The sequence below is a fragment of the Vanellus vanellus genome (assembly GCF_965231255.1).
Source record: "Vanellus vanellus genome assembly, chromosome: 1".
Lineage (NCBI taxonomy): Eukaryota > Metazoa > Chordata > Aves > Charadriiformes > Charadriidae > Vanellus > Vanellus vanellus.
Window position 1 is genome coordinate 187,772,340 of NC_138905.1, and position 21,548 is coordinate 187,793,887.

The window sequence follows — 21,548 nt, forward strand, 5'->3', positions numbered from 1 at the left end:
GAGTGAGAAACGTATTTCTAGTTCAAATAGCATATTGTCATAATTCTTTTTCTCTATTTATCACACTTCCAAAGAGTTTACATCCTAAGGAGGCAAGACTAATAGACCTGTGCAATCCCATACACTATGATGTTCCACTTTTGGTTTTGTTTTTAGGGGCTGGTTTAGAAAGGAAACGGCTCTGCTGCAGAGTAAGAGTTAGGGTTTTCCACCAACTCTGGAAAAAAACGGCTCACTGCCAGCCTGCACTGTCTGCTTTGTTCTGGACATCCAGGTATCTATAAAGAAGTCATAAGAAACACAAAGAAGTGCTTGAGCACTCACCTTTTGACATTAGCAGTCTTGCTAAGTCCACCTGTGCACCTTTTACTTTCTCTTTTTTTGACAGGCCATGGGGGAGGAAGGATAGCTAGTTGCAAGGGCTACAGTGCAGAAACTCTAGTAATGCCTGGAGTCCTCTAATTTTCTTGCTTCCATTCAGACAGGACTCATGACTGAGGGTGGGACACAAAGTTCAGCTGTGGTCTTAGCCAGTAATGTCTTCATTCATTTGAATTAAGATGGGAGGGAGGAAAATCCTACAATATTGTTTTTTTCATATATCATCATATCAAAGGATAAAGAACTCCTGGAGTACATTTGTAGCAGATTTGTTCCACTCACCATTATTGGTTGCAGAAATGTCTGTTTTCTCTAAAATGTCTAGTCACTCTTGCATAGATGAGCTTCTACTGCACAAGAAGTCCCTCAGGGTAACTTTGGCTAAGTGCTTTGCTCCCCTTAGAGCTCTGTCATGGGAAGACTCTGTTGGGTGCTCATCCCCTCTTGTACATGTGCAAATGTACACCATTAAGGAGCTGGGAGTGTTATTTTGATGTCATTAGTGACCTTGCGTCCAAATGAGATCAGGTCTTAAAAGAAAACTAAGTGGATGAGGGTTCAAGAAGGTCATGACTGAACTTCTGCTCGTCAACTTCAGGAAACATAAGTATTGATCACATATAATTCGTACACTTCTGATTAGGGATAACATAGGGTACTAAATATGAATACTACTGCTACAGCAACTCTAGGTGCTTACTTCAGCCTAAACTACTTCAGGACATCCTATTTGGACAATCCTCTACCAGAAACCCATCAAAAATTAGAAATCGGTGAAGAATGTAAAACTCATTTACAGAAAGGTACTGATGTTACTGCTCTATATCTGGGCTAGAGATACTGAAGATGATGGTTTTAGACTACACTACAGGCACTCACTGATACCATCAAAACCACAGTTAACAGAGACACACAAGATACATTTCCTTTGTTTAAAAGAAGTTATTTTCTGAAAGCACATTAAGCATTAGCACGCTTCCTCCTTTGGTTCAACAGAGCATGAATTTGTTACCTTTCAGAGTACATCACTAAATTCCTTTTTAGGAGAAAATTTTATAAGGAGGAAGGATGAAGAATGTGCAAGAGCTAAACCTTATGTGGAGCTACCATAATTTTGTATAGCTAATCAAATTTATAATTGGTATTTCCACTTTTGTATTTCCATGGTTGCAAAAAACACTTACGGTTAGAAAATCACGTTACAAATTAATGTGATGTTTAGACAGTGAGATGCTCACCCTGATTAAATAACTTATACCATACCAGAAAGAGTTCAATGCATTTTCTTGCACTGTTTTCAGTGTTTTTTGTTTAAAATAATGTGTACATAACTTATGTGACCACCTACTGCTGGATACCTTCCACAGCAAAAATGGGACTGAAGGTATTACTATAGCAAATTTCCAAGTTTCTTTCTTTGATTTCCCTTTGTTTTTCCTATCTTTCCAATCCATAGTTCAGCAGCTCAGTACTCAGACGTTCATAAATACAAACATCACACTGAACACAGGTTTGAAGTTGAGCAGATGGGTGGATACAGCTCCCTTGCTGCAGCAAGAAGGCCCACAAGGAAAGGAAGTGAAATCACCCCATCACTTCTGGAGAACATTTTCTTGGAGGAGCTCTACTTGGCAGTGCCGTTCTGGCTCAGTTAGCTGGCAATGCTCTGCACAATGCAACCCTGTAAGTTTAGCTGATGGGTTACATACACTAGAAGTCTATAAAATCATAAGTGGTATGGATAGGGCAAAATGACCATGGTCCTTTTCCATGCCAGAAAACTGATCAAAGGGAAACAGATTGCACTTAAAAAAAAATTTAAAAAGTAAAACAACAAAAGAACCCCACCCACATGCTGCATACCATCCTAAAGTGCATTACAAAATTAATAACATTTTGCAGCAATTGTTGTACACCATTGCCTTACAAATCCCTGGACATTCTGAAGTAACACTTCAATATCACTGAGACCATACCATCTACCTCATTAAGTTTCAACTTCATTGAAAACAAGTAGTTAATGAAACATTAAGCTGATGCGCCTTTTCTAGTATTTTTTCTGTCTGATCTAATTGTCAAAAACAAACACACACATTTGCTGTGAAGCAACTGGTTTTCTAACCTACAGCTAGGGAGGAGGAAGGTGTGGGAGTAAGCAGAAGCACAACACAAAAGAGGGTATGAAAGCATCAAGCCAAAGGGGTTAAATATCTGCCAGACAGTGGCTCCTTGTTTTGACCCACATAGCAGCCAACATTAAAAAGGAGAAGAAAAGAAAAGAACAAAAAACCAAAAAAAAACAGTTTAAAATCCTCTTATGGTTTGTTATCTGACAGTAGTGCACATAGCACGGTAGTTTCCCCAGCAGCACTCTCAGGGCAGCTGGTGGTAAAGCGGTTTCGGTTCAGCTTTCTGACGGGAATCGGAGACTTCCCGACCCACACCCAGCCCTACCAGACCTTGTGACACACACGGGGCTCAGGAGGCTTCCCCAAGATCTCCACAGGCTGATATACACTCTCTGACAGATAACAATTCTCAACTTTCAGAAGCAGCAGCAAAAGTAGCAGCAAAAATGCACTCCCTCATTCAGCAGGAGTATGGCTGGCTAGCAGGAGCCCAGTTCTGGAAGGCTTTTATTTCACAGGGGAACCTGTCAAAGTCCTAATGCTATGATTCAGCCCTACAATTAGTTCCAGAAACATAACTCTCTTAGTTTATTTTTCTTTTCCTTTTTTTTTTTTTTTTTTTTTTTTAATTTGTTGCAACAGCACCTTACATCTGCCTGCACTGCATGACTTTTTTCCACTGCAGACATCAGCTTCAAGACCTCTGACGGGGTCCACACGCAAGAAGGGTGGGAAAACAGGAGCAGAAGGTCTGGCTAACACCACTTCATTACTCTTTGGCACAGCACCGACTCCAATGGAACATCACTCAGTGGACACTGTGTAAGTGTTATGTACCACAAATGGGACTTACGCTAACTATAGCATGCAGCTATTTAAAAAAAAAAAAAAAAAAACCAAAACCATTTTTATTTAAGAAAAGCTAAAAAACCCTCCTCATTCTCATCCCATACTCTGAACAGATCAAGTACCTTTAGTTGAAGCTAAGTAAGAGCTAATTAAAGTGCTTCAGGAATCACAGTAACAAAAGTTCTATAACTTGTATAGCAATTCTGCTCTGAAGAAGAAACTATATGTAGGAACAAGCAGAGATTCGTGTTTCCAGTGGGATAACCCATTGCTGTTACCTGTTCAACATCATTAGTATCTAAGCACCAGAATCTGTGCTCACACTACCCAGTAAGAAAAGGCTTTCTCTGTATTTCTAGCTGAGCCCACTCACTTATTTTGACCTGATACCCAGAATGGTTCCAGACCCCCACAGGGGAGGTGAGCATGCCACCCACTGTTCTCCTACTCCATGCCGCTGTTCTCCAGTAGCATCTTACCTTTTTTCTTCTTTGGTTGTTCAAATTCTGGAGTTTCTGGTGATTCAGCGTAAGGGTCTGGGGCCTGATGAACTTCCACCACCTCAGGGATCCCATCAAGTGTGACTGATACATGTGTAATAGGAGCCACCATATCATCATCTTCAGTTGCGCCAAACATAGTTGCTTAAGGGAAAGGAACAATAGGAATATTTTCACACAGCCACAAGGACTTCTAAAAGCTACTTTTTTTTACATCAAAAATTTAAACACAGAATAAAATAAAACTATGACACTTAAGGCCTTCATGGGAGAGAAAGCTAGTTCATAACGCGATACATGCACTAATAACATTTTGCACAAGCAGAAGCACTATTAAAATAGAACAATTTAATGATATAACCTACACCCCCAAAAAGCAAAATTATTTTGTGATTGCACATTTTTATTCATATTTATGGCAATCTGCAGATGTAAGTGCATATTGTCTTATCTTGGTAACATAAACAGACTAATCCTCTATCAGGCAAACAAAACACTGCAATCTAAACCACTCAACTTCATTCACACCTTCCCTCTGTAATTTTTGATTCTTTCCTTATCTGTTCAATTCTGGCATAGCAATGAAATCCTTTATTGCATACAACACTGGATTTCTGATATCCAAACTATGTACATAAAAGTTACCTGGAAGCAAAATAATCTTACCAATTCAATGCAACCACGCTGCACTGAATCCCTCCTTCTTTCACAAATAAACAAGACAAGGCAAATACAGACTGGATTCACTTTCATAAAAAACTTACTTATTCTTTTTTCATCCAACATAGGACCAGGGGAGTCCATATTGAGAAGTGCTTCAGCAGCCTCGATTGTTTCTATTGTTTCATCTCCATTATGACAAGATGCTTCAACTAAAAGCAAAAGAGTAAAATTAATTCTTAACAAGCTACAAACTGGACTTAAAGCTTAACATGGTATTTATTCCTGTTTCACTTCTAGAAAAAAAAAGAAGTGGTGAACACTGTCTTCTACTAGATGATTAATAACACATTAGCTGGGGAGAAAATGCACACTGCAATCATTTCATTTATTTAATACACTACATTTTTCAGATTGTATGTATTAAAAAAAAGCCACAAACAACACAAACCCTTTGTTTCTGCCTCTTTCTAACTCCTCTATTTGCTGATCAAGCACATGCAATAAAACACAACACCCATGAACCTTAAGAAATATCACTACCACAAAAAATATTCCAGACAGTATCCTTTAAAAAAAACAATACTGCTAATTTCTTCTTATGGTGGTCCAAAGGAAGTGAATTCCATAATTAAGAAACGCTCACCAAAAATGTTTTGTCATTTAGCCTGGAGGACAGACAAGAAAATATTCCACAACTATTAGGCAGCGTGTGATCTAAAGGTGAAACTGGATACTAAACCATTCAAATTCACGGGGATTACAGGTAGGGTTTACAGTGCAGGCTCCAGGAACACACGGGAAAGCAAACACAAAACACAAAAAGCTTTTCTTGGAGAAAAAAAAAAAAAAAAAAAAAGGACAATCCCTCATCAATCTCGGGAGGATAGTCATTAGACAAGTCCAAAGTTCTTGAACATTAATTTATAATTAACGTCATCTGAAGCTGCACACCAAAAAAATCCAGTAAAATATCATTTTGCAAAATAACAGCTGTCAAAGTCCAAAAAGATAATATTGGTTTGACTGGAGGAGTACATTACCAGAGGATTTTTTTTCAAATTAAATGTAGCATGATAAATAAGTTAGATGTTAATTTCAGTACCTGGTACCGTAACCTTTAGAACTGTTTAACACATTCTTTTAGAAATTACTCTTTGGTGGATGGAAGTGCATGGGCCAGGCTTCCTTATCCTTTGACACAAATTTGAAGCTACATTGGGAGATTCACTTGCATCTATCAAAGTGGTATGAAGGGTTGCATTAGTATTCCCCTCCCTAGGACACCACTGAACCTCAGTTACTTTCTCAGTCCGGTAATGAGTCAGCTTCTCGCCCTCTCTCCTTGTTTAGCTTTGAGGAATTTTGGGTGGGGCAGTCACAAAAAAGAAAAAAAAAAAAAAAAGAAAGGAGACAGACTGGCTGACAGAGCAAGCAAAAACACACTATAAAACACAATGCAATGACCTTGGAACATTTCTTCTTCACATAAAAGCAAGAGGTTTATGCCAGAATTTCTATACTTTAAAAAAAATTAAAAAAAAAAAAATCACAGTAACAACAAAGCAGCTAGCTCACTAGCATAAACAATCGCACAATTCAAAAAAAGCAACCAAACAAAAAACTCCCAGTTTCACCCTAAATATTTACAACTTCAGCAATCCCTATCATTAGGAGAGGGCAAGATGAATGCACACATTCACACATCAGCCCCACCTCCTCCACCCTGCTGTGATTTACAGGCAGCACAGGGAGCTCAGGAGAAGCCTCATTACCTTCTGGATTTTTTCTTGACCTTAGTCCTACCATGGCCCAAGCGTCAGAGGCTCAGGCTAAAACAGAATAAAGTAGACAGGCGTTGGGAACCCCTTGCCCACACAGCAACTCACCCTGTTGTCTACAGGACCCCCTTCGCCCCTCATCTTGCACAGACATTCAAACAGTTAAGAATCTGCACCTTCTGGAGGACTTAATCTCCAAACAGGATGAAGAAATGAGAAACACAGCTGGGGAGGAGGACAGCGTGAAGAGAAAAGGCTAGGTAGTGAGTATGGACTAAGGTCCTGGCTTGGGAAGCCATAGAGTGAGATGGGGCAGCAAACTGCTGGCACCTTTGTAATGCAGCTTGCAGGCTCAGGAGCTCAGCCGCAGAGCATCTCAGCCCCAAGAGCCGAAGAGGACCCCTGGCCAGCTGAGTAGGAGACTGAACCAAGCGTAGCCCACGCAGTTTGCAGGCACGCTCGCGCTCGGCCTGGCAGCACCGACTTGATCGCTTCTGGTTCTAACTGGATGGGAACTTTCCATACCATCTACCAGCATAACGAAGACCACAGTAGGGATGTCACACTAAATACAGGCACACAGCACTGCCAAAGCAGCTGTCATCAGTTCTGATGGCGTCTGAATGGATGGTTAGGTACCCTGCCACGGTCCAGCTCAGCCAGAGCCATTGAGCAGGGCTGGTTTACGCTGCCACGTATGATTTAGAAGCCAGCAGTGGTACCCCCTGCTTCATAATGCTGCAGGCGGGGAGGAGTTTGCTCTTTCCTCGGCAAGAGCTGTACAAAGAGCAAACACATTCGCTTTCAGGAGCTGAGGTGACAGAGCAGAGCCTGTGAATTCTTCACTCTGAATAATGGCAGGTGAGGCAGAGGTTGCCAGCTTTACATTGCTATTACACCGTGTGGCTAAAAATCAACCTTCCATATCCAAGACTAATAAAAGGAAATTATAATAGTAATAGAAATAATGTAAACATAGAAATTAATATAATTTCATGCTCACAAAAAACAAAGAGTGCCAGCTATCTGCCTATCCACAGACACTGAGCGGCAAAAATAAGTTTTTAACCACATTAATGCCCTTGCTAACACCCTTCAAGCCTCTTCTTAGATGATGACTTCACAAGGTGGTTTGAGCCAAATTAATATTTCCCTGTTGCTGAAGAAACAAGGGCTGTGGTTCTTCCTCCTGTGTCTGCCCCTGGTTCATGATCCAAACTCCTGTCACTTAACACAAGCCAGGCTTCACACTTCTTTGATCATGCAGCGAGATAATTTAGTTTTATAAAATGGCTCTAACGAAGTTTTTGGGGTTTTGCTGGGTCAGCAAGTTGAATTACAAGAACTCAAGAGCTAACACAAGGTGTGGGGTACAGCACAGAGGAGATGGAGCACCACCCCTCCGTCCTACTAGCAGCAAGATGCTAATTTGCATCACTCAATTTGAGACAGTGCTCAGAGATAACCACCTCAACTACCAAAGGAAAGTTGGTGTCTCTTATTTTAATTTTAATGTTGCTGAAAGGTATTCCAGTCACTGGCACTTATGATACATTCACAAATTGAAGAAGAATTGGGATGAAATGCCTTATTTGTTACACTTTGGCAAAGTCAGACACGAAAGAATAGTGGTGGGAGAGGTCATTTCTAAGAAGCATCAGATTTCAAATGTTATCCTAAATAGTTAAGAGACTTTAAAAAACAGAGGGAAAAGAAAGAAAAACGAGGGAAGGAAAAAAGGAAAAACGAGGGAAGGAAAAAAGGAAAAACGAGGGAAGGAAAAAAGGAAAAACGAGGGAAGGAAAGAGAAAAAAGAAAGAAAAAGGAAAAAAGAGGGAAGGAAAAAAGGAAAAAAAAAGGGGGAAGAAAAAAGGAGAGAAAAAAGGAAAAAAGGGTGGAGAGAAAAAAGGAAAAAGGAGGGGAGGGGAGAAAAAGAAGGGGACAGGAGGGAAAACCACACCCTGAAGTAACTTCATTTTTTCCCAGGGTACTCTACAAGTTCTTGTTTATCCAAGCAAGGCACAAATATAAGCCTCTGTATCTGCACGCCAATTACAGCCCTGTTACTGCAAATCCAGGTTTGCTATGAATCAGCACTCCCCTTCAGTGCGGGGCTTGCCCAAACACAGCTTTCTGCTCTTCTCACCTGGTGGAGAAAGAAACTATGCCTCATGCTGGAAGCTTCCCACCCAAATCCAAAGTCCTGCTTTCCCTGCTCCTGCCTAGTGTCTTTTTTGAAAGCTTTACACTGCTTTCAGAAGTCCCCTCCAGCTCCTATTGCTTGCCCGGTGGCCAGCAGCTCCTGAGAGTGGAGTGGCAAGTTCTTGTCCAGGCCAAGATAAGGGCTGTGCTAGTCACAGCTGTGTTTAAATTCACTGCTGCTTTTACTACAGACAAAAACAGGCACCACAGAGCCTCAAAATAACATCATAAGAAATCTGAAGTTGCTAGAAGTAGAAAGAGATCCATTAAAAGTGGACAAAGCTGCCTTTTGCAGAATAGCTGGCTCTTAAATTTAAGTGATTGCTTTTTAGTATCAACTCTGAGCTGATTCTTAACTGACACTGTAAAATTGAGTTTAGTAACACAGGTATTTCAGGAGACCTACACATCACTCTTCATTTTCTTTTTTAAAGAAGGCTTTACAAATTACCTTATTGGGGAGCTATACAAAAAAACCCTCACTATTTTTAACCAGATGCTATGTGCAGCAGTGAATAATTTCTTTACAAAGTAACTGAAACCATACCCATTTTTTTTACAACTGGCATCTCGTCAACTCAAAATGCTCGTGAATTAGCACTATGAAGTTCATTTTCCACCTAACTGTTCCTTTGGATCTCTCTGAAACATCATAAATGATCAATGAAGATGCTGGCTTTGTCCAGGACTGCAGTACCTAAGAACTGTCTACCCTCTTCTCCTACCTGACCAGCTTGGCTTGCGCCACGAAAGCTAGAGCCTCACCAAATGTACAAGCCGAGTGCTACCAAACTTCAAAATGCTGTAATATAACTTCTGAACTGGTCATTAAGCACCATTATTGATCTATGAAAACGCACACTTCCATGCTCCCTATTCAGACTAGGGCACAGGGCATCTAAGCGCCAAGTTTTCTGTCCCTCCTTTCACATCCCCCCAAACTGTCTCAGTGCAGCCACTTCCCTGACCCCATGAAAACACCAGAACAGGTGAACCACAAAATAGCAGTTTGATTAACTGTAGTTTTTCTAAATTAAATTGGCCAGACACGGCAAAGTTAAAAAAAAAATTATAAAATAAAATAAATGTTTTCAAGAAGTTACATAATTAGTTCCTCCTTCCTATGAACCTTATAACCATAATTAGTCACATTACTACGGCACATAAAGCGTAGCAAATTGTACCACCTGACAAGTCAGCCTAGAATTTATTCTGCACAAAACATCATGCCCTGTACTTTTCAGAGAACCCCCTCCCCCAATTCAGTATTCCCTTTAGAGATAAAACTTAATTGAAAGCCAAATGCTCCAATTCATTTTGTTAATCACCCTTTACTACATGATGGTTAATAATTTAAAATCCCATAATATTGGCAACAAACTGACCATGTAAATTTCCACTGCAGTTTTTCTAGGGAAAAGTGCTTTTGAAGAGGAGGGTGATAAGGCAGGTCTGCCTATTCATTATAAAAAAATCTACAGCATGAGTGTTAATGTAACTAAAAAGCTGGTTGTTACCCATCTTTCAGCAGGGTTTCATGTGAAACAGATGCTGTTCTTATAGTTTTCTGCAGGGTATAATTTATACTTCAGGTAAGTAAGCACCAGTGAACAATAGCTGTGGTTTTGAAGGGCTGAAGCTACATCCTATAGATGGAAAAACCTACCAGCATCCATCATTCTGCAGATAAATCCCTAAAAACTAATTGCTTCAGTTTCAGGAGACCTACTGCTAATTTCTGTTAGTTTAGGAGAAAAGACAAGCTTAATGTATGATGGAGCCATAAAACAGTACTGAAAAACGACTAACTTGAAAAAAAAAAACAAATCCGGCAAATTAGGCAGCCATTTCTCAGTAATGTTTAGTCAGAAATGATGGCGGTTTCAGTTTCATTTTGCTGTGAACTTCAGTTTTATGAATATTTTAATGTGGAATTAGTACAGCCTTTATAATGCCCAATCCTCTCTCAAAGGCATAACATGGAAATGACTGAAAAGACTGGTACAAACTTCAAAGAGGAAAACAACCCATTTCACTGTTAAGACCAAATGCGTTCCATGAAAAAAAAAAAAAAAAAAAAAAAAAAAAAAGAAGGGAACTTCAAGGAAGGGAGGGGAACAAAAAAAAAGAGCAGCTGAAAAATAGAGTAGGTGGGAAATTTCAGCTACGATTAGGCCCATTTCAGAGGCAGCCTACGGCAAGCCATGCTTGAACTGCGTCTCCTCCTCGGCAGCCTGGCAGTTCAAGCGGGCAGCCGTGGCCACAGCCGATGCCTGCCTGCAGCGGGCAGGGAGGTGATGGGGGGTGCTCCTTCCCCGACGTCCTTCCTCTCTTCACCTCCTGCAGGGTGCCCTTGCAACCTCTGGGCCCCCGAATTCTTCCCCACCTGAATCAGGCTAGATAGCTCCCTGCCAGAAACCGGGGGGCTGAGCTGCCAGTGCTGCCCGCCTTGCATCCTGCTTTCAGCAGCAGTGCTGGTCCCTGCCTGGTGTGCGCTCATCCACTTTCCCTTCCAAGGAAACCCACAGCATGCACAGTAGCTAGTGGGATGGAGAGTGTGAAACAGATAATTAGTGAACATCTCCTTCACAACAATAATCTCTGCAAAGTGGCAGCTCTGGTTTTCTGAGGACTTTGCCTTTAAAGAAAACCAGATTGCTTGAACTACAATGGATGATGGGAACAATACCGTACTTGTCTGCCTCCAAAATATCCCAGAAACCCTTGGACACCATCAGTTACAAGGATTACATATTTTCAGTCTCTGGCAGCAATTTGCAAACCCTTCTCATGTGACCAGCAATAAAAAAAATGTTAACAAGAGCATTCACAAAAGTGGAGTTTCACAATTACTCATACGCAAGTAAAAATTCACACACAATATATTACAGTGACTATGGATTCATAAAAATGATCTGCTATGAAAAAATTGCACAGCCGCATTAAGTGGTGCTTAAGTAACACACTGAGGAAATGCCAGTTGCAGTGTGAATAATTAATACGAATAGCAAGTGAATAGTTGGCAAGAGGTCTCAACTTGAAATAACGTTTAAGTATGTAAAACCTTTTTGAATAATCAGCTAACTTATTTGTACGGTCACAGTCTGTTCACAGATAATTCACTACTGAAAAAAAAAAAGGAGCCATTTTTATCAGATAAAACCATTTACTGAGAACAGCTCCTGTCAATTTACTTTGTGAACTGTTCCTCATGTCAAGTTTATTTGAGTTTTTGTTTTGCTCTTGGTGGTAAAAGATTATTTCCAAAGGCATACACTGATACAATGTCAAAAGCATGACTGAAACCAGCAAGCTGTCTCCAGTCCTGGAGACAGTCCAGGTGTGGAGCCTAATGGCTGAAAGAAGATGCAGAAACAGATCCTCTCTCTGTGAAGTATCTACTCCACCTTTCAGACTTGTTCTGCAAAAAATGCTTCATTTGCATGCATTCAGTGAGGGGTTGTTTTTCAAAAAATGTGACACATCTTTAAGCTTTCCTCTTGAGAATTGTTTTCTCTTTGGGGATACCTTTTCTAATAGTTTTTACACAGAACGTCTGTATTTTAGGTGTTAATCGTTATTGGCGATCCAAAATTAATACTATGCTGAGCACACACTTACACCAGTAAATCACACTAATGCGCACATTTTATGGCTAATTGTATACCCTTGAGAAGCTAAAAGCAGTACATCTACACAAGCTGCATATCCGTGCTTTTTGGTATGTACGTTTACTTAGGTATGTACCAACCATTAAAAAAGACCAAACAAATCTTACAAAGAGCAAAGAAAAATCTTGTTGGTACTCTGAGCAGCACTCTGTCTAAATCTCTGTTGATGGATGAAATTCTTCACTGTTATCAGCTGTGCAGCTGGGATTGCAAGCCACCAACTAACAGTATTAATGCCACTTTCTCCATCTTGTACAGAATTAACAGTATTCAATACTACTATAATTTTGTTTCCTATTGCTTTTTTGTCATTACGATTTTTTTCCCACCATTAGCCACAGACACCTTCGTGCAAAAACATGTCACAGAAATGTTTTTATTGCCAACCTGTGAGGGTGATATCATCATCTTCTATGATTTGCTCTTCTGCAACATCCAGAGAGCTCTCCGTGATCATGTCACTGGGTTCATCCACGCAGGTTAAGCCAGAGTAGTTATGTAGGAGGTCTGCACTAGGAACATGCTCCACGATGACAGCAGGGAAAATAGATGGATCACCAAGCTGGGGGGGTGGAAAAAAGAAAATTAAAGTAATAGTAGTTCATCTACATCCAATCTAACACTTACTGATTCATACTTCAAGAGGCCTATATTACATCACTTGAATATGAGACCATCAGGAGGGAGTACCAAAGAATGGGATGATTTTTAGCACATAAACCCAAATAGCAGCAGTGTCCCACTATGGGCCACAGGCTGAGAATCACAGTAGTATGTAATATGTTGACTTTACTCTAGTTGGTAATACCAAACTCCCACGACACTACTTTGCAGCATAAAAGCTGACAATACAGACTTTGCCGGCAATAATACTAGGGAAGCAACTGTCTGCAAGCACCTTAATCCTTTCCTCTTCCCATCAACCTGGGGGTGGAAGAGTCCTGCGGCTGTCAGGACTGGACAAAGCTCTCATAAGCACTACATTTCCCACAAGACACTAGTTGAAGATCACTGTTTTAGGGGACACTTGCTACAAGAGCAAGGGGTGTAAGAGGGAGGGCTTGATACATGTGCTGTAATACTTTCCCTCTCTAATTCTTATGGCTTTAGTCACTTGACATTACTTCCCCCCTGGTTTCTTCCTAAGTCTGCTTTCAGACATCATCTTTCTGTCTTGACAGTTATTTTGCATCAGACCCAGAAGAAAAGAGGCAGCTGGGAAAACAGAAATCAAGCTGACCGGTAATAATAATACACACACGCTCTGAAAAAGTAACCAACCAACAGGAAGAGGTTTTCAGAAAATACCATTTACTACAGACACAGTATTTTCCAAAGTGAGTCTTTAAAAATGTCATTTGCAGGAAGAAAGTCATAGCTGATGATTAGCAGAGCAGGCTAAAAGAAAATCTACTCTAAGGCTCTCTCAATGTAAAAATAAATCACACTATGAACATGGCAAGCTTAAAAACAAGAAAACAAACCAAAAAGCTGCTCAAACATGTTTCTGAGAAAACCAGTTTATGTACATTTGGTCTCACCCTCCAGAGAAGAGTGCAAATATGCACGGATCAAGCTGTTTTTTTATTTAACCACACAAGAAAAAAAAACAAACCCCAACCATATGATTACGAACATGCTTAGGGATTGCTTATGTCTCACAATCTTGCCACTAAACAGACCACCACCAATGGAAAATGGTATCAGAGCTATTGGCTCAACACAGACAATGGCTATGCAAGTAAGCCTCTCCTAGGGAAGAGTTGCAACTTCAATACTGAAAGTAGAAAGTGCAATTGGAAGTTTTAAAAGGCAGTAATTACCACTTTAAATTGCTCTGTGTTTTGTAAAACATGTCTCGGCAGCAACCGTGGTAAAGGGCAATCAGGAAAAAAGGGAGAATTAAGAAACAAAACTAGTATTTCAATGAGCTTCTATCACGGACAGTCTGATAAACAAAAAGCCTCAATAAAACTCAAAGACAAATATAACAACTTACCTGCTCTACCAAACAAGCTTAAAAATAGAATAACATCTTAGGAGATCAATAAAAATTAACAAAGGGCAGACCAGTTAAAGCCCCCTTGTGCAACTACGTTGCCAGATAATGGGCATATATAACCAGTCAAGCAATGGGACAGCTCCTACCCCACGCCTTTGTGGCCACCTCTACCCAAGGTCGCATCTTCCCAGAGCTGAGAAACCAGGAATCATTGGTGGCCAAGAAGTCCCTGCTGTTTCTCAGAAAGAACTGTGTTCACATTGTGCATCCTGTTTATTTACTGACCCCAACATCCCTGATCGTATTTGCTTCCAGGCAAGAATAAATAGATTTGATTAAATAAAAGCCACATCAATACAAAAATATAAGGACTGTAAAGAGAGAAGAAAAATAAAATACTGTATGCATTAAAAAAAGGTTTTGTTTTCAACAATATGCTCCATAAACTAGAAGGAAGATGGCCCATTACAGCCTCATTACTGAGATACAATTCATGCTCTAAAAATGGTTTACATACCTCAATTTCAGTAATATGCCACAGTATATAACTTTTGGGATATAAGTTACATATATTGTGCACCCATATATGTAACAACCTTTTAAAAAAAAAATTAAAAAGGATTACATACAACACTCAGGCTCCCGTCACCTGCAAGCAAGAAAAGTACGTGCTTTGCAAGTAACTGTTCAGTATTCTAAGCAGGTAAAAACTATGGATTTTAGGTAGGGAAGATGCAAGTAAGAAGACCTCAATCCTCTCATCCTGCTTTAGTTCATAGACACTAAGGATGAAGTTCATCTCACCTAACTTCAGACAGCTGTGGTGCAGGCTCTTGGACTTGAGCTAAGAACCCCAGGTTTCCTTTAGCACCAACAGAGAGAAATAGGTATTTCCAGGGCACAGTTTCCCTGCCCAGTTTTAGGCTCCTGTGCTACGACAGGATGAACCATGCCCTAAAAACGCCTATTCCTCTCCGTTGACTATAAAAGGGTGGAGGTGTTGGGGTGTCTATTTCTGATGGGCATCCATCTCCTACATGCTCATCACCAAATGGCCAGCTGCCTCCCCACCACCACGTCTTTGAACTGAGGCACTCCTTCCTCCCTGCCTCTGCTGTTGCACCAGCTCGATAGCTGCAGCATCTACAGCAACGTATCAAGTTGCCTGTGCCTCATGTTAGCTCCTTCTGGATAAAAAAATTACTCTGGCTCAGCACCATCCTTCTCTAACGACTGACGCTCACGTCACTGACTTGGCCTCTGAGAGGCAAAACCAACCCCAGACCTGCTGTTGTTCTTTAGAGGGGGCAAGTCATAAAAAACTGTTTCAGAATAATACATGAAACACAGATAAAACCAACTGATTGTCACACGTTTTCAGCTCAGTTTCTCAAAGCCCTAGTTAAATTACACACTGCTCGTCACTCTGCTCTGAAACCTAACTACAAAAGCCCAGACATCCATATAGTACTGAAACACCCATCACCACTGACCGGTATGTTTCCCACGGTACCGAATAGTGCTGCTGTCACCCATTTCGGCAGCAGTTGGTTTGATCCGTATGACCAGATGTGATCTGCTCTGCAAGGTTAAACTGTATTTTGGCCATCATACACATACTCCGACACAGTCACTGTGTCTGCCTACAGGCAGAGAAACCCCCCTGGCAGGGGTGTACGCCGTCGCTTGAACTTGGCGCCAGACCACCCGAGAAGCTTGCTGACACACTACGCTTCCAAAAGACAAGAGATGAACAGAAAAGCCTTCACTCATGGCAAGAAACTTTTAAGTGTGGTTTTCTTTAAATTAATAACAGTTTTGAGCTGGGAGACTCAGAGTAAATATCATTTCCTGTGGCCTTTTATTTTAAAACCATTGTTAACGCCTGCTTCCAACTCATACCTTACGGAGCTACAAAATATGGATTTTGTTTCCTGCCATGGTTGTGAAAAGGAAAGGCTGGAACAAATATAAAATATGCTTTCAGAGACAAAAGCATTCACACAACTGCAAACAAATCTAATTTGAAATGCATTTTTGCAGAAACCGTCACCACTTCTTTGCAATTGGTTATGATTTCATTAACAAGCATTTTATTAAGTTTTAAAAGCCACCACTAATGTACACTGATGTTTATATAACTGTTGAGAGGTAAAAATCTCACCTCGGTGCTTCTATAATGTTCTTGATTTCATCAAAAGCACCTGGATCCCAGACGAAAGCCAAGCTAAAACTTCCCGTAGCTCTGCTGTTGTGAGACACAGGAATAATTTTGTACACTTTTAGGGCTGCCGAAGAGCCCAGGTTTACTACAGCCCCCTTTGATGCTAGTGTGTAACGAGAATTACACACAGGGAAAACATTAAATTAAGGAGTAGAAGGTAGTGATTCAATTAAGACAAATTAAATTACCTCTCTAATAGCAAGATCATGAAATAATTTATTTCTAATGCAAAGGTTGTTCTACATGCACTAACAAAAAACAAGAGTGCTAAGTATTCCAAAATATAAAAAACAGTCGTAAATCAAAGTGTCAGCAATGATTTTCAAGAAATCAAGACATAAATCCATAGAAAAACAATTACCATACTTTTTTTTCCTTTTGCCTTCTGTTGCTTCACCTTTCTCATGCAAAATATAGTTAAAATAAATGGCATGCTAGCTCAACCAAAGCGTTGGCTTACTTCAGTGCATCTCCCAGGTCTGCTGGACACATAAAGGAATTGAGCTACTCCTGAAATCTTCCCAAGTCTTAGACACCAAATTCCTCACTGTAGTTTATCTACAAACCAGTCCTGTAGACTGACCTTTAACAATTTGGAGTGCAAAGCTTCAGACAGATGCTGAAGTCCATGGAAGGTCCCATAAGCAAGTCCCTCAAAGCATCCGTCATGCTCCATGATCCCCCTGAAAACTGAACCCTGCCCTCCTCTGAGGGCCAAAGGCAGCAATCTTCCTTCCTGCTCTCAAATTTTTCTTGGGTGTTTGACATGCTGACAAGGTGTTTCTTTTTTTCCTCTGAGAATTTTCTCATCAGCTGTCACCAACTGACAGAAGATCAAACCACCACCCTGGCTGTGGAAACGTAAAATAAGAAAGGGGGTTTCTTCTGCTTTGGAGGTACTGTATTCTCATACTACAAGTCCTCAAAGGAAGAAAACTTGTCCCAGGAATAGGTGATTAGCTTCTAACTGGTGCAGAATAAATTTTGTGTGAGTGATGGGAAGAAAGGCATGCGATAGACAGGATCAGGTAAAAAGCTACACACATTAAAAAAAGGAGAAAGAAACCTCAGTGGAAAAAAAAATGGCCTTTTAACAGAGCAACAGAATTCAGACTTGCAATACAGCTGACCATTTATTTTTTTATAAAAACATAAACAAAACTAGGCAAAGTGACCTTGGTGACTAGAAAATAGGCTTCAGTTTTATCTTGCTGAAGTTTCCGTGCCAACAGCAGAGGCAGCCTCTTGATTTTAAAGGCATTCGCACAGCCAGCATCTGAGAAATTACCAAGTTTCACAGAGGGATGCTGGAAGCAGATAAATGCCGCTTGCTTTCCTCGAGCGATAACCTTATTATGGATCTCACAATGATTTCCTGAAAGTCTTCATAAAACTGCAAGTGGATAAGGTGGGGGGGATTTTCTGCAGGAGCTGGAAATAGCCAAAAAACATAGACCTTGGCCTTGACCAGGTGACTCGATGTTTCAGAATGTTTCCCATGGCAATGTGGAAGAGCAAGCCAAGGCATGAGAAGATGGTGTAGAATTCACAGCCCAACCTAAGGGTTTGGACCTCTCTTCCTCAGAAGGGAGTAACATCCCTCAGAGACACAGAAGGTGTCTTCAGGCACAGGTTATGACACAGGTCACAGGCACTTAAGAGAGCACTTGCTGGCACAGAGCAGTCATGCTGGGGACCCTGCTCGCAATTTAATGGTTGCAATGATGCAGCATGTCCCTGGCACCATTTAAAACTTCCTAGTATGGATCCAGCCTCTGTGGCTGCTTTTATTCAGCTTTTTAAATCAAGAATGTCCTGATAAGTATCACGTTAACTGTGAGTTAACAAAGGGCTAAATGAAAAGACATCAAGAGGAGAAGCTGCGGTCATGAAGGAAAGCAGTTTTAGGCAGCAGGACTGACTCAGCCAAAGCCTGTAGCTCCTGCCCAGTTTTACATGTGCAGTCTCTCACAAAAGAAAAGAAGAAATTAAAAAAAAAAAAAAAAAAAAGACAAACGGTCTATTTAACCAGGACCTCTGACACATAGCAGCAGCAGCCAGTCAGGTTATCAGTAGCATTAGTACAAGCCACTTGTTCCCTTCTGAAAATTATGAGGATATTTTCATCCCATTTCTTCCTCACCATATATGCACAGTGAGATAAATGAACCCCCAAGAAAAAAAAAGAACAAAAAAAAATTTCATTATTTTCTAAACTGAAAAGGATAGAGCTGATATGAGAGAGCCTTTCCCTTTCACACGGGGCCACGTGATTGAGTCCCTGAGTCCCTCCCATTGGCATCTGCCACTAGCTGAATGCTTACATTTGCAAATAAACTCTTCATAATTTATGGTTGTTTAAGCAAGACTTAAAAAAAAAAAAAAATTTAAAAAAATAGCCATGAATTATGACTTCCCTGAAACACTGAGCGTAGCTGCCATCTAGACCTCAAACCTCTCCCTGCAGCTGTTTCACATTTTGACAGCTCTGGGCACAACATGGCTCCAGCTTTGACAAGAAGAAAATTACCAAAGTTCTTTCAATGCCAGCTTTTGGGGGCATCGCAAAAATAATTATCCAATGACCAGTTAACTGACACCCCTGTATAAAGATATCACCTGTTGTATACTGATGAAGCTCAAAAAAATGCTTTTGACCAACACAGAGTAGTTGCAGAGTTAAAATTTTTGCAAAGTACACAAATCGTGTTATCTATCTCTAAATACAATTTATCTGTCCAGAACTGAAAAATTTCAGCAGTAGCAATTGTAATAGCTCCTATTTTGTAAGAAGCAGATCAACCAGGTATAAACATAATCAGTCTTTTTGGGTTAATGTTATAGTATAAATTCTTCTCTGAGCTAAATCTTGCTCCAGCTTCCCAGATCTTTCCCTACACAGGATTCCTTTTCTACCACTGAGCATTTAAGACCTACCTTCACGCAGCCATCTAGCTGGCTACCTGTATCTTTGTTATCTGAACTAACATAACCCATGATTTAAGAGGAGCTTGCATCCAACTGTTTGCAGACCTTCTGCTATGCTCTCTGCCTCTTTGGCCTTTTGCATCTTTGATTTCACCACCTTTAGTTAGGGTATACAACAGGACGCCTTCTTTCTTCAGGCTTCATCTGGAGCAGGAGTTATTTGGGTTATGAGATAAACGCCAAGGTTGACTTTGTTCTGGGGCTGGTGAAAGCTCTGTTTAGGGAAGTTTTACTGCCCTGTTGAGTGCTCCTGAATATTTTTAAAGTTTTTCAGGTGAGCATCTAAAGAAATTGCAAGAGGCAGAACGCACAACTAAACTGAACAAAACCACATTTGCTTACATTATCCTTTCCAGAAACCACACTGAAGTAGCCCTCCCCATCTCAACTCTCCCCTCTCCCATTGCCTTGTAAAGTAAACGCAGCAACGAACAACAAACAGAGGTAATAAATAAGGTTCGTTTTCCACTATGTTTGTGCAATTCCCATATCTAAATCCCCAGGCTACCACAAGCTCTGGAAAAATACAGGGAAGGAAGTTACATTACTAGTTCCACCCAAAACTGAGTTAGCACTTTAGACAGACAACACTCAGTTCATCGAAATGATTACATGATTCTGACAGCAAAAACAGTCACTGACCCAGCCAGACATTAGGCCATACAGAAAACCCAGAGACAAGATTATAAAGCCAAAAGTATTTTTGAAAGAGAGGAGGATAAATGCTTCCCACATTCACAAAAAGAGGAACAGTTTGTCGGGTTGTACTTCTCAGCCTTTTAAGAACTGTCTCTCCACAGTACCCAGACACCTCATTTCTTGTTAACAAATGCAAACTCCTACTATTCGCCACCACCTACAGAGGAGCTGCCTGTTTTTTACAATAGGAATCCTTCACTGAAGCCTCAGGACTCACAGGATGTGGTTTAGATAATCAACACCTAGCTGAGAGCCTCCTCAGACAGAAAGAGAGATATTTTCCCTGCAGTGTGAAAGAAACCAATTTAAATTACTTTGAAGCTTATTTCTGAATAGCCAGCATACAGTAACCCAATTTAGAAACCAATCTGTAAAAAGCAGTGAGCAGGTACCTGCTGCTCCTAGTCACCTGTAGTGTGACTGTTACTTTTATTCAGAATTTTATCCTAGCACACTAGGAAAGTTAAAACTACTGTCAAAGAGCAGAATTTGGAGAATTCTGCATCACAAATGGAAGGATTCTACTGGCACAAATCAGCGACACAGGAAAAACATTTTCGGAGGAGGATCTCTGCAGTACTGCAGAAGTTATAACATTTCGACCAATTTCTGTTCGGCCCATGCAAGTTACAGGAAGCAACAGGAAGCTTTTGAAACAGCACAAAGATCTGCTGCAACAAAATTACCTAAATGTTCAGTTTTTTGTGTTTTACACATTTTTTCCTCTTGTTTTCACAATAGTCCTAGGACCAACTTGTACAAATATGGTTTCTTACACCGTTCCCATACCTGCTGCTCATCCTCCATGACGTTGCTGGCAAATTCAAACACAAGCTCATTCTGCTGTACAACTGCTGCCATAATAACGCATTCCCAGGTCTCAGCTCCACATACAAAGAAAGATGTTCTTAAACGTGAAAGAACGGAGAGAGGCACTGAGGTCCAGCTGGGTAGAAAGGCAGGATCACAAAAGGAACCAAGTATCAGTGTTCGTATTTCTTAGATCATTGGTGTTCCTGGGTTCTCCTCTTCTTGAAGGGAAACAAACCAAGGGAAATCCTTTCCTGAGTCGTTCTTCCCACCTCGATAGCCTTTACCACTATGGAGGGAAAAAATAAAAAAGTTATAATTAAGAAATGATTGCTTTAGCTATGTGAAATAGTAGCAGTCACAATAAAGCTTGCTCTGAACTATAACTGTTCTGTCGAAGTACAGGGAAGTCAGACACCTTCGTATCTTCAGAGGTATTACTTTTACTGATTAATTCATGCAAATGTTCACTCCCTTAAAAATAAAACTGTTTCAGGAAGTAAGACGTCAGTTTCAAGATGTTTAATATTAAAAGTATGAAACTAAGAAAAAGTTATGAAAGTTAACAAAAAGAAAATCCATCTTTTAATTTGATTCATATACACAGTTTTCACACTCATTAGTAACTCTCATCTTTAAGGTATATTTAAAC

General features: G+C 40.4%; 1 protein-coding gene across 2 annotated transcripts in view; it reads right to left on the reverse strand.

The window, feature by feature from the left end:
- ELF1 (E74 like ETS transcription factor 1) overlaps positions 1-21,020 on the reverse strand; it is a 40,911-nt gene extending 19,891 nt beyond the window's left edge. The window contains exons 1-4 of one of the 2 annotated variants that reach the window (XM_082481730.1): positions 20,876-21,020; positions 12,561-12,735; positions 4,624-4,731; positions 3,839-4,003 (exon numbers count right to left, since the gene is read on the reverse strand). In XM_082481730.1, coding sequence (XP_082337856.1) covers positions 3,839-4,003; positions 4,624-4,731; positions 12,561-12,735; positions 20,876-20,947 — 520 coding nt within the window. In that variant the 5' untranslated portion in view covers positions 20,948-21,020. Of the gene's footprint in view, positions 1-3,838; positions 4,004-4,623; positions 4,732-6,294; positions 6,345-12,560; positions 12,736-20,875 lie in introns of those variants that run through there. The other variant, XM_082481731.1, reaches the window with a different exon arrangement.
- Between the last annotated feature and the right edge of the window lie 528 nt (positions 21,021-21,548).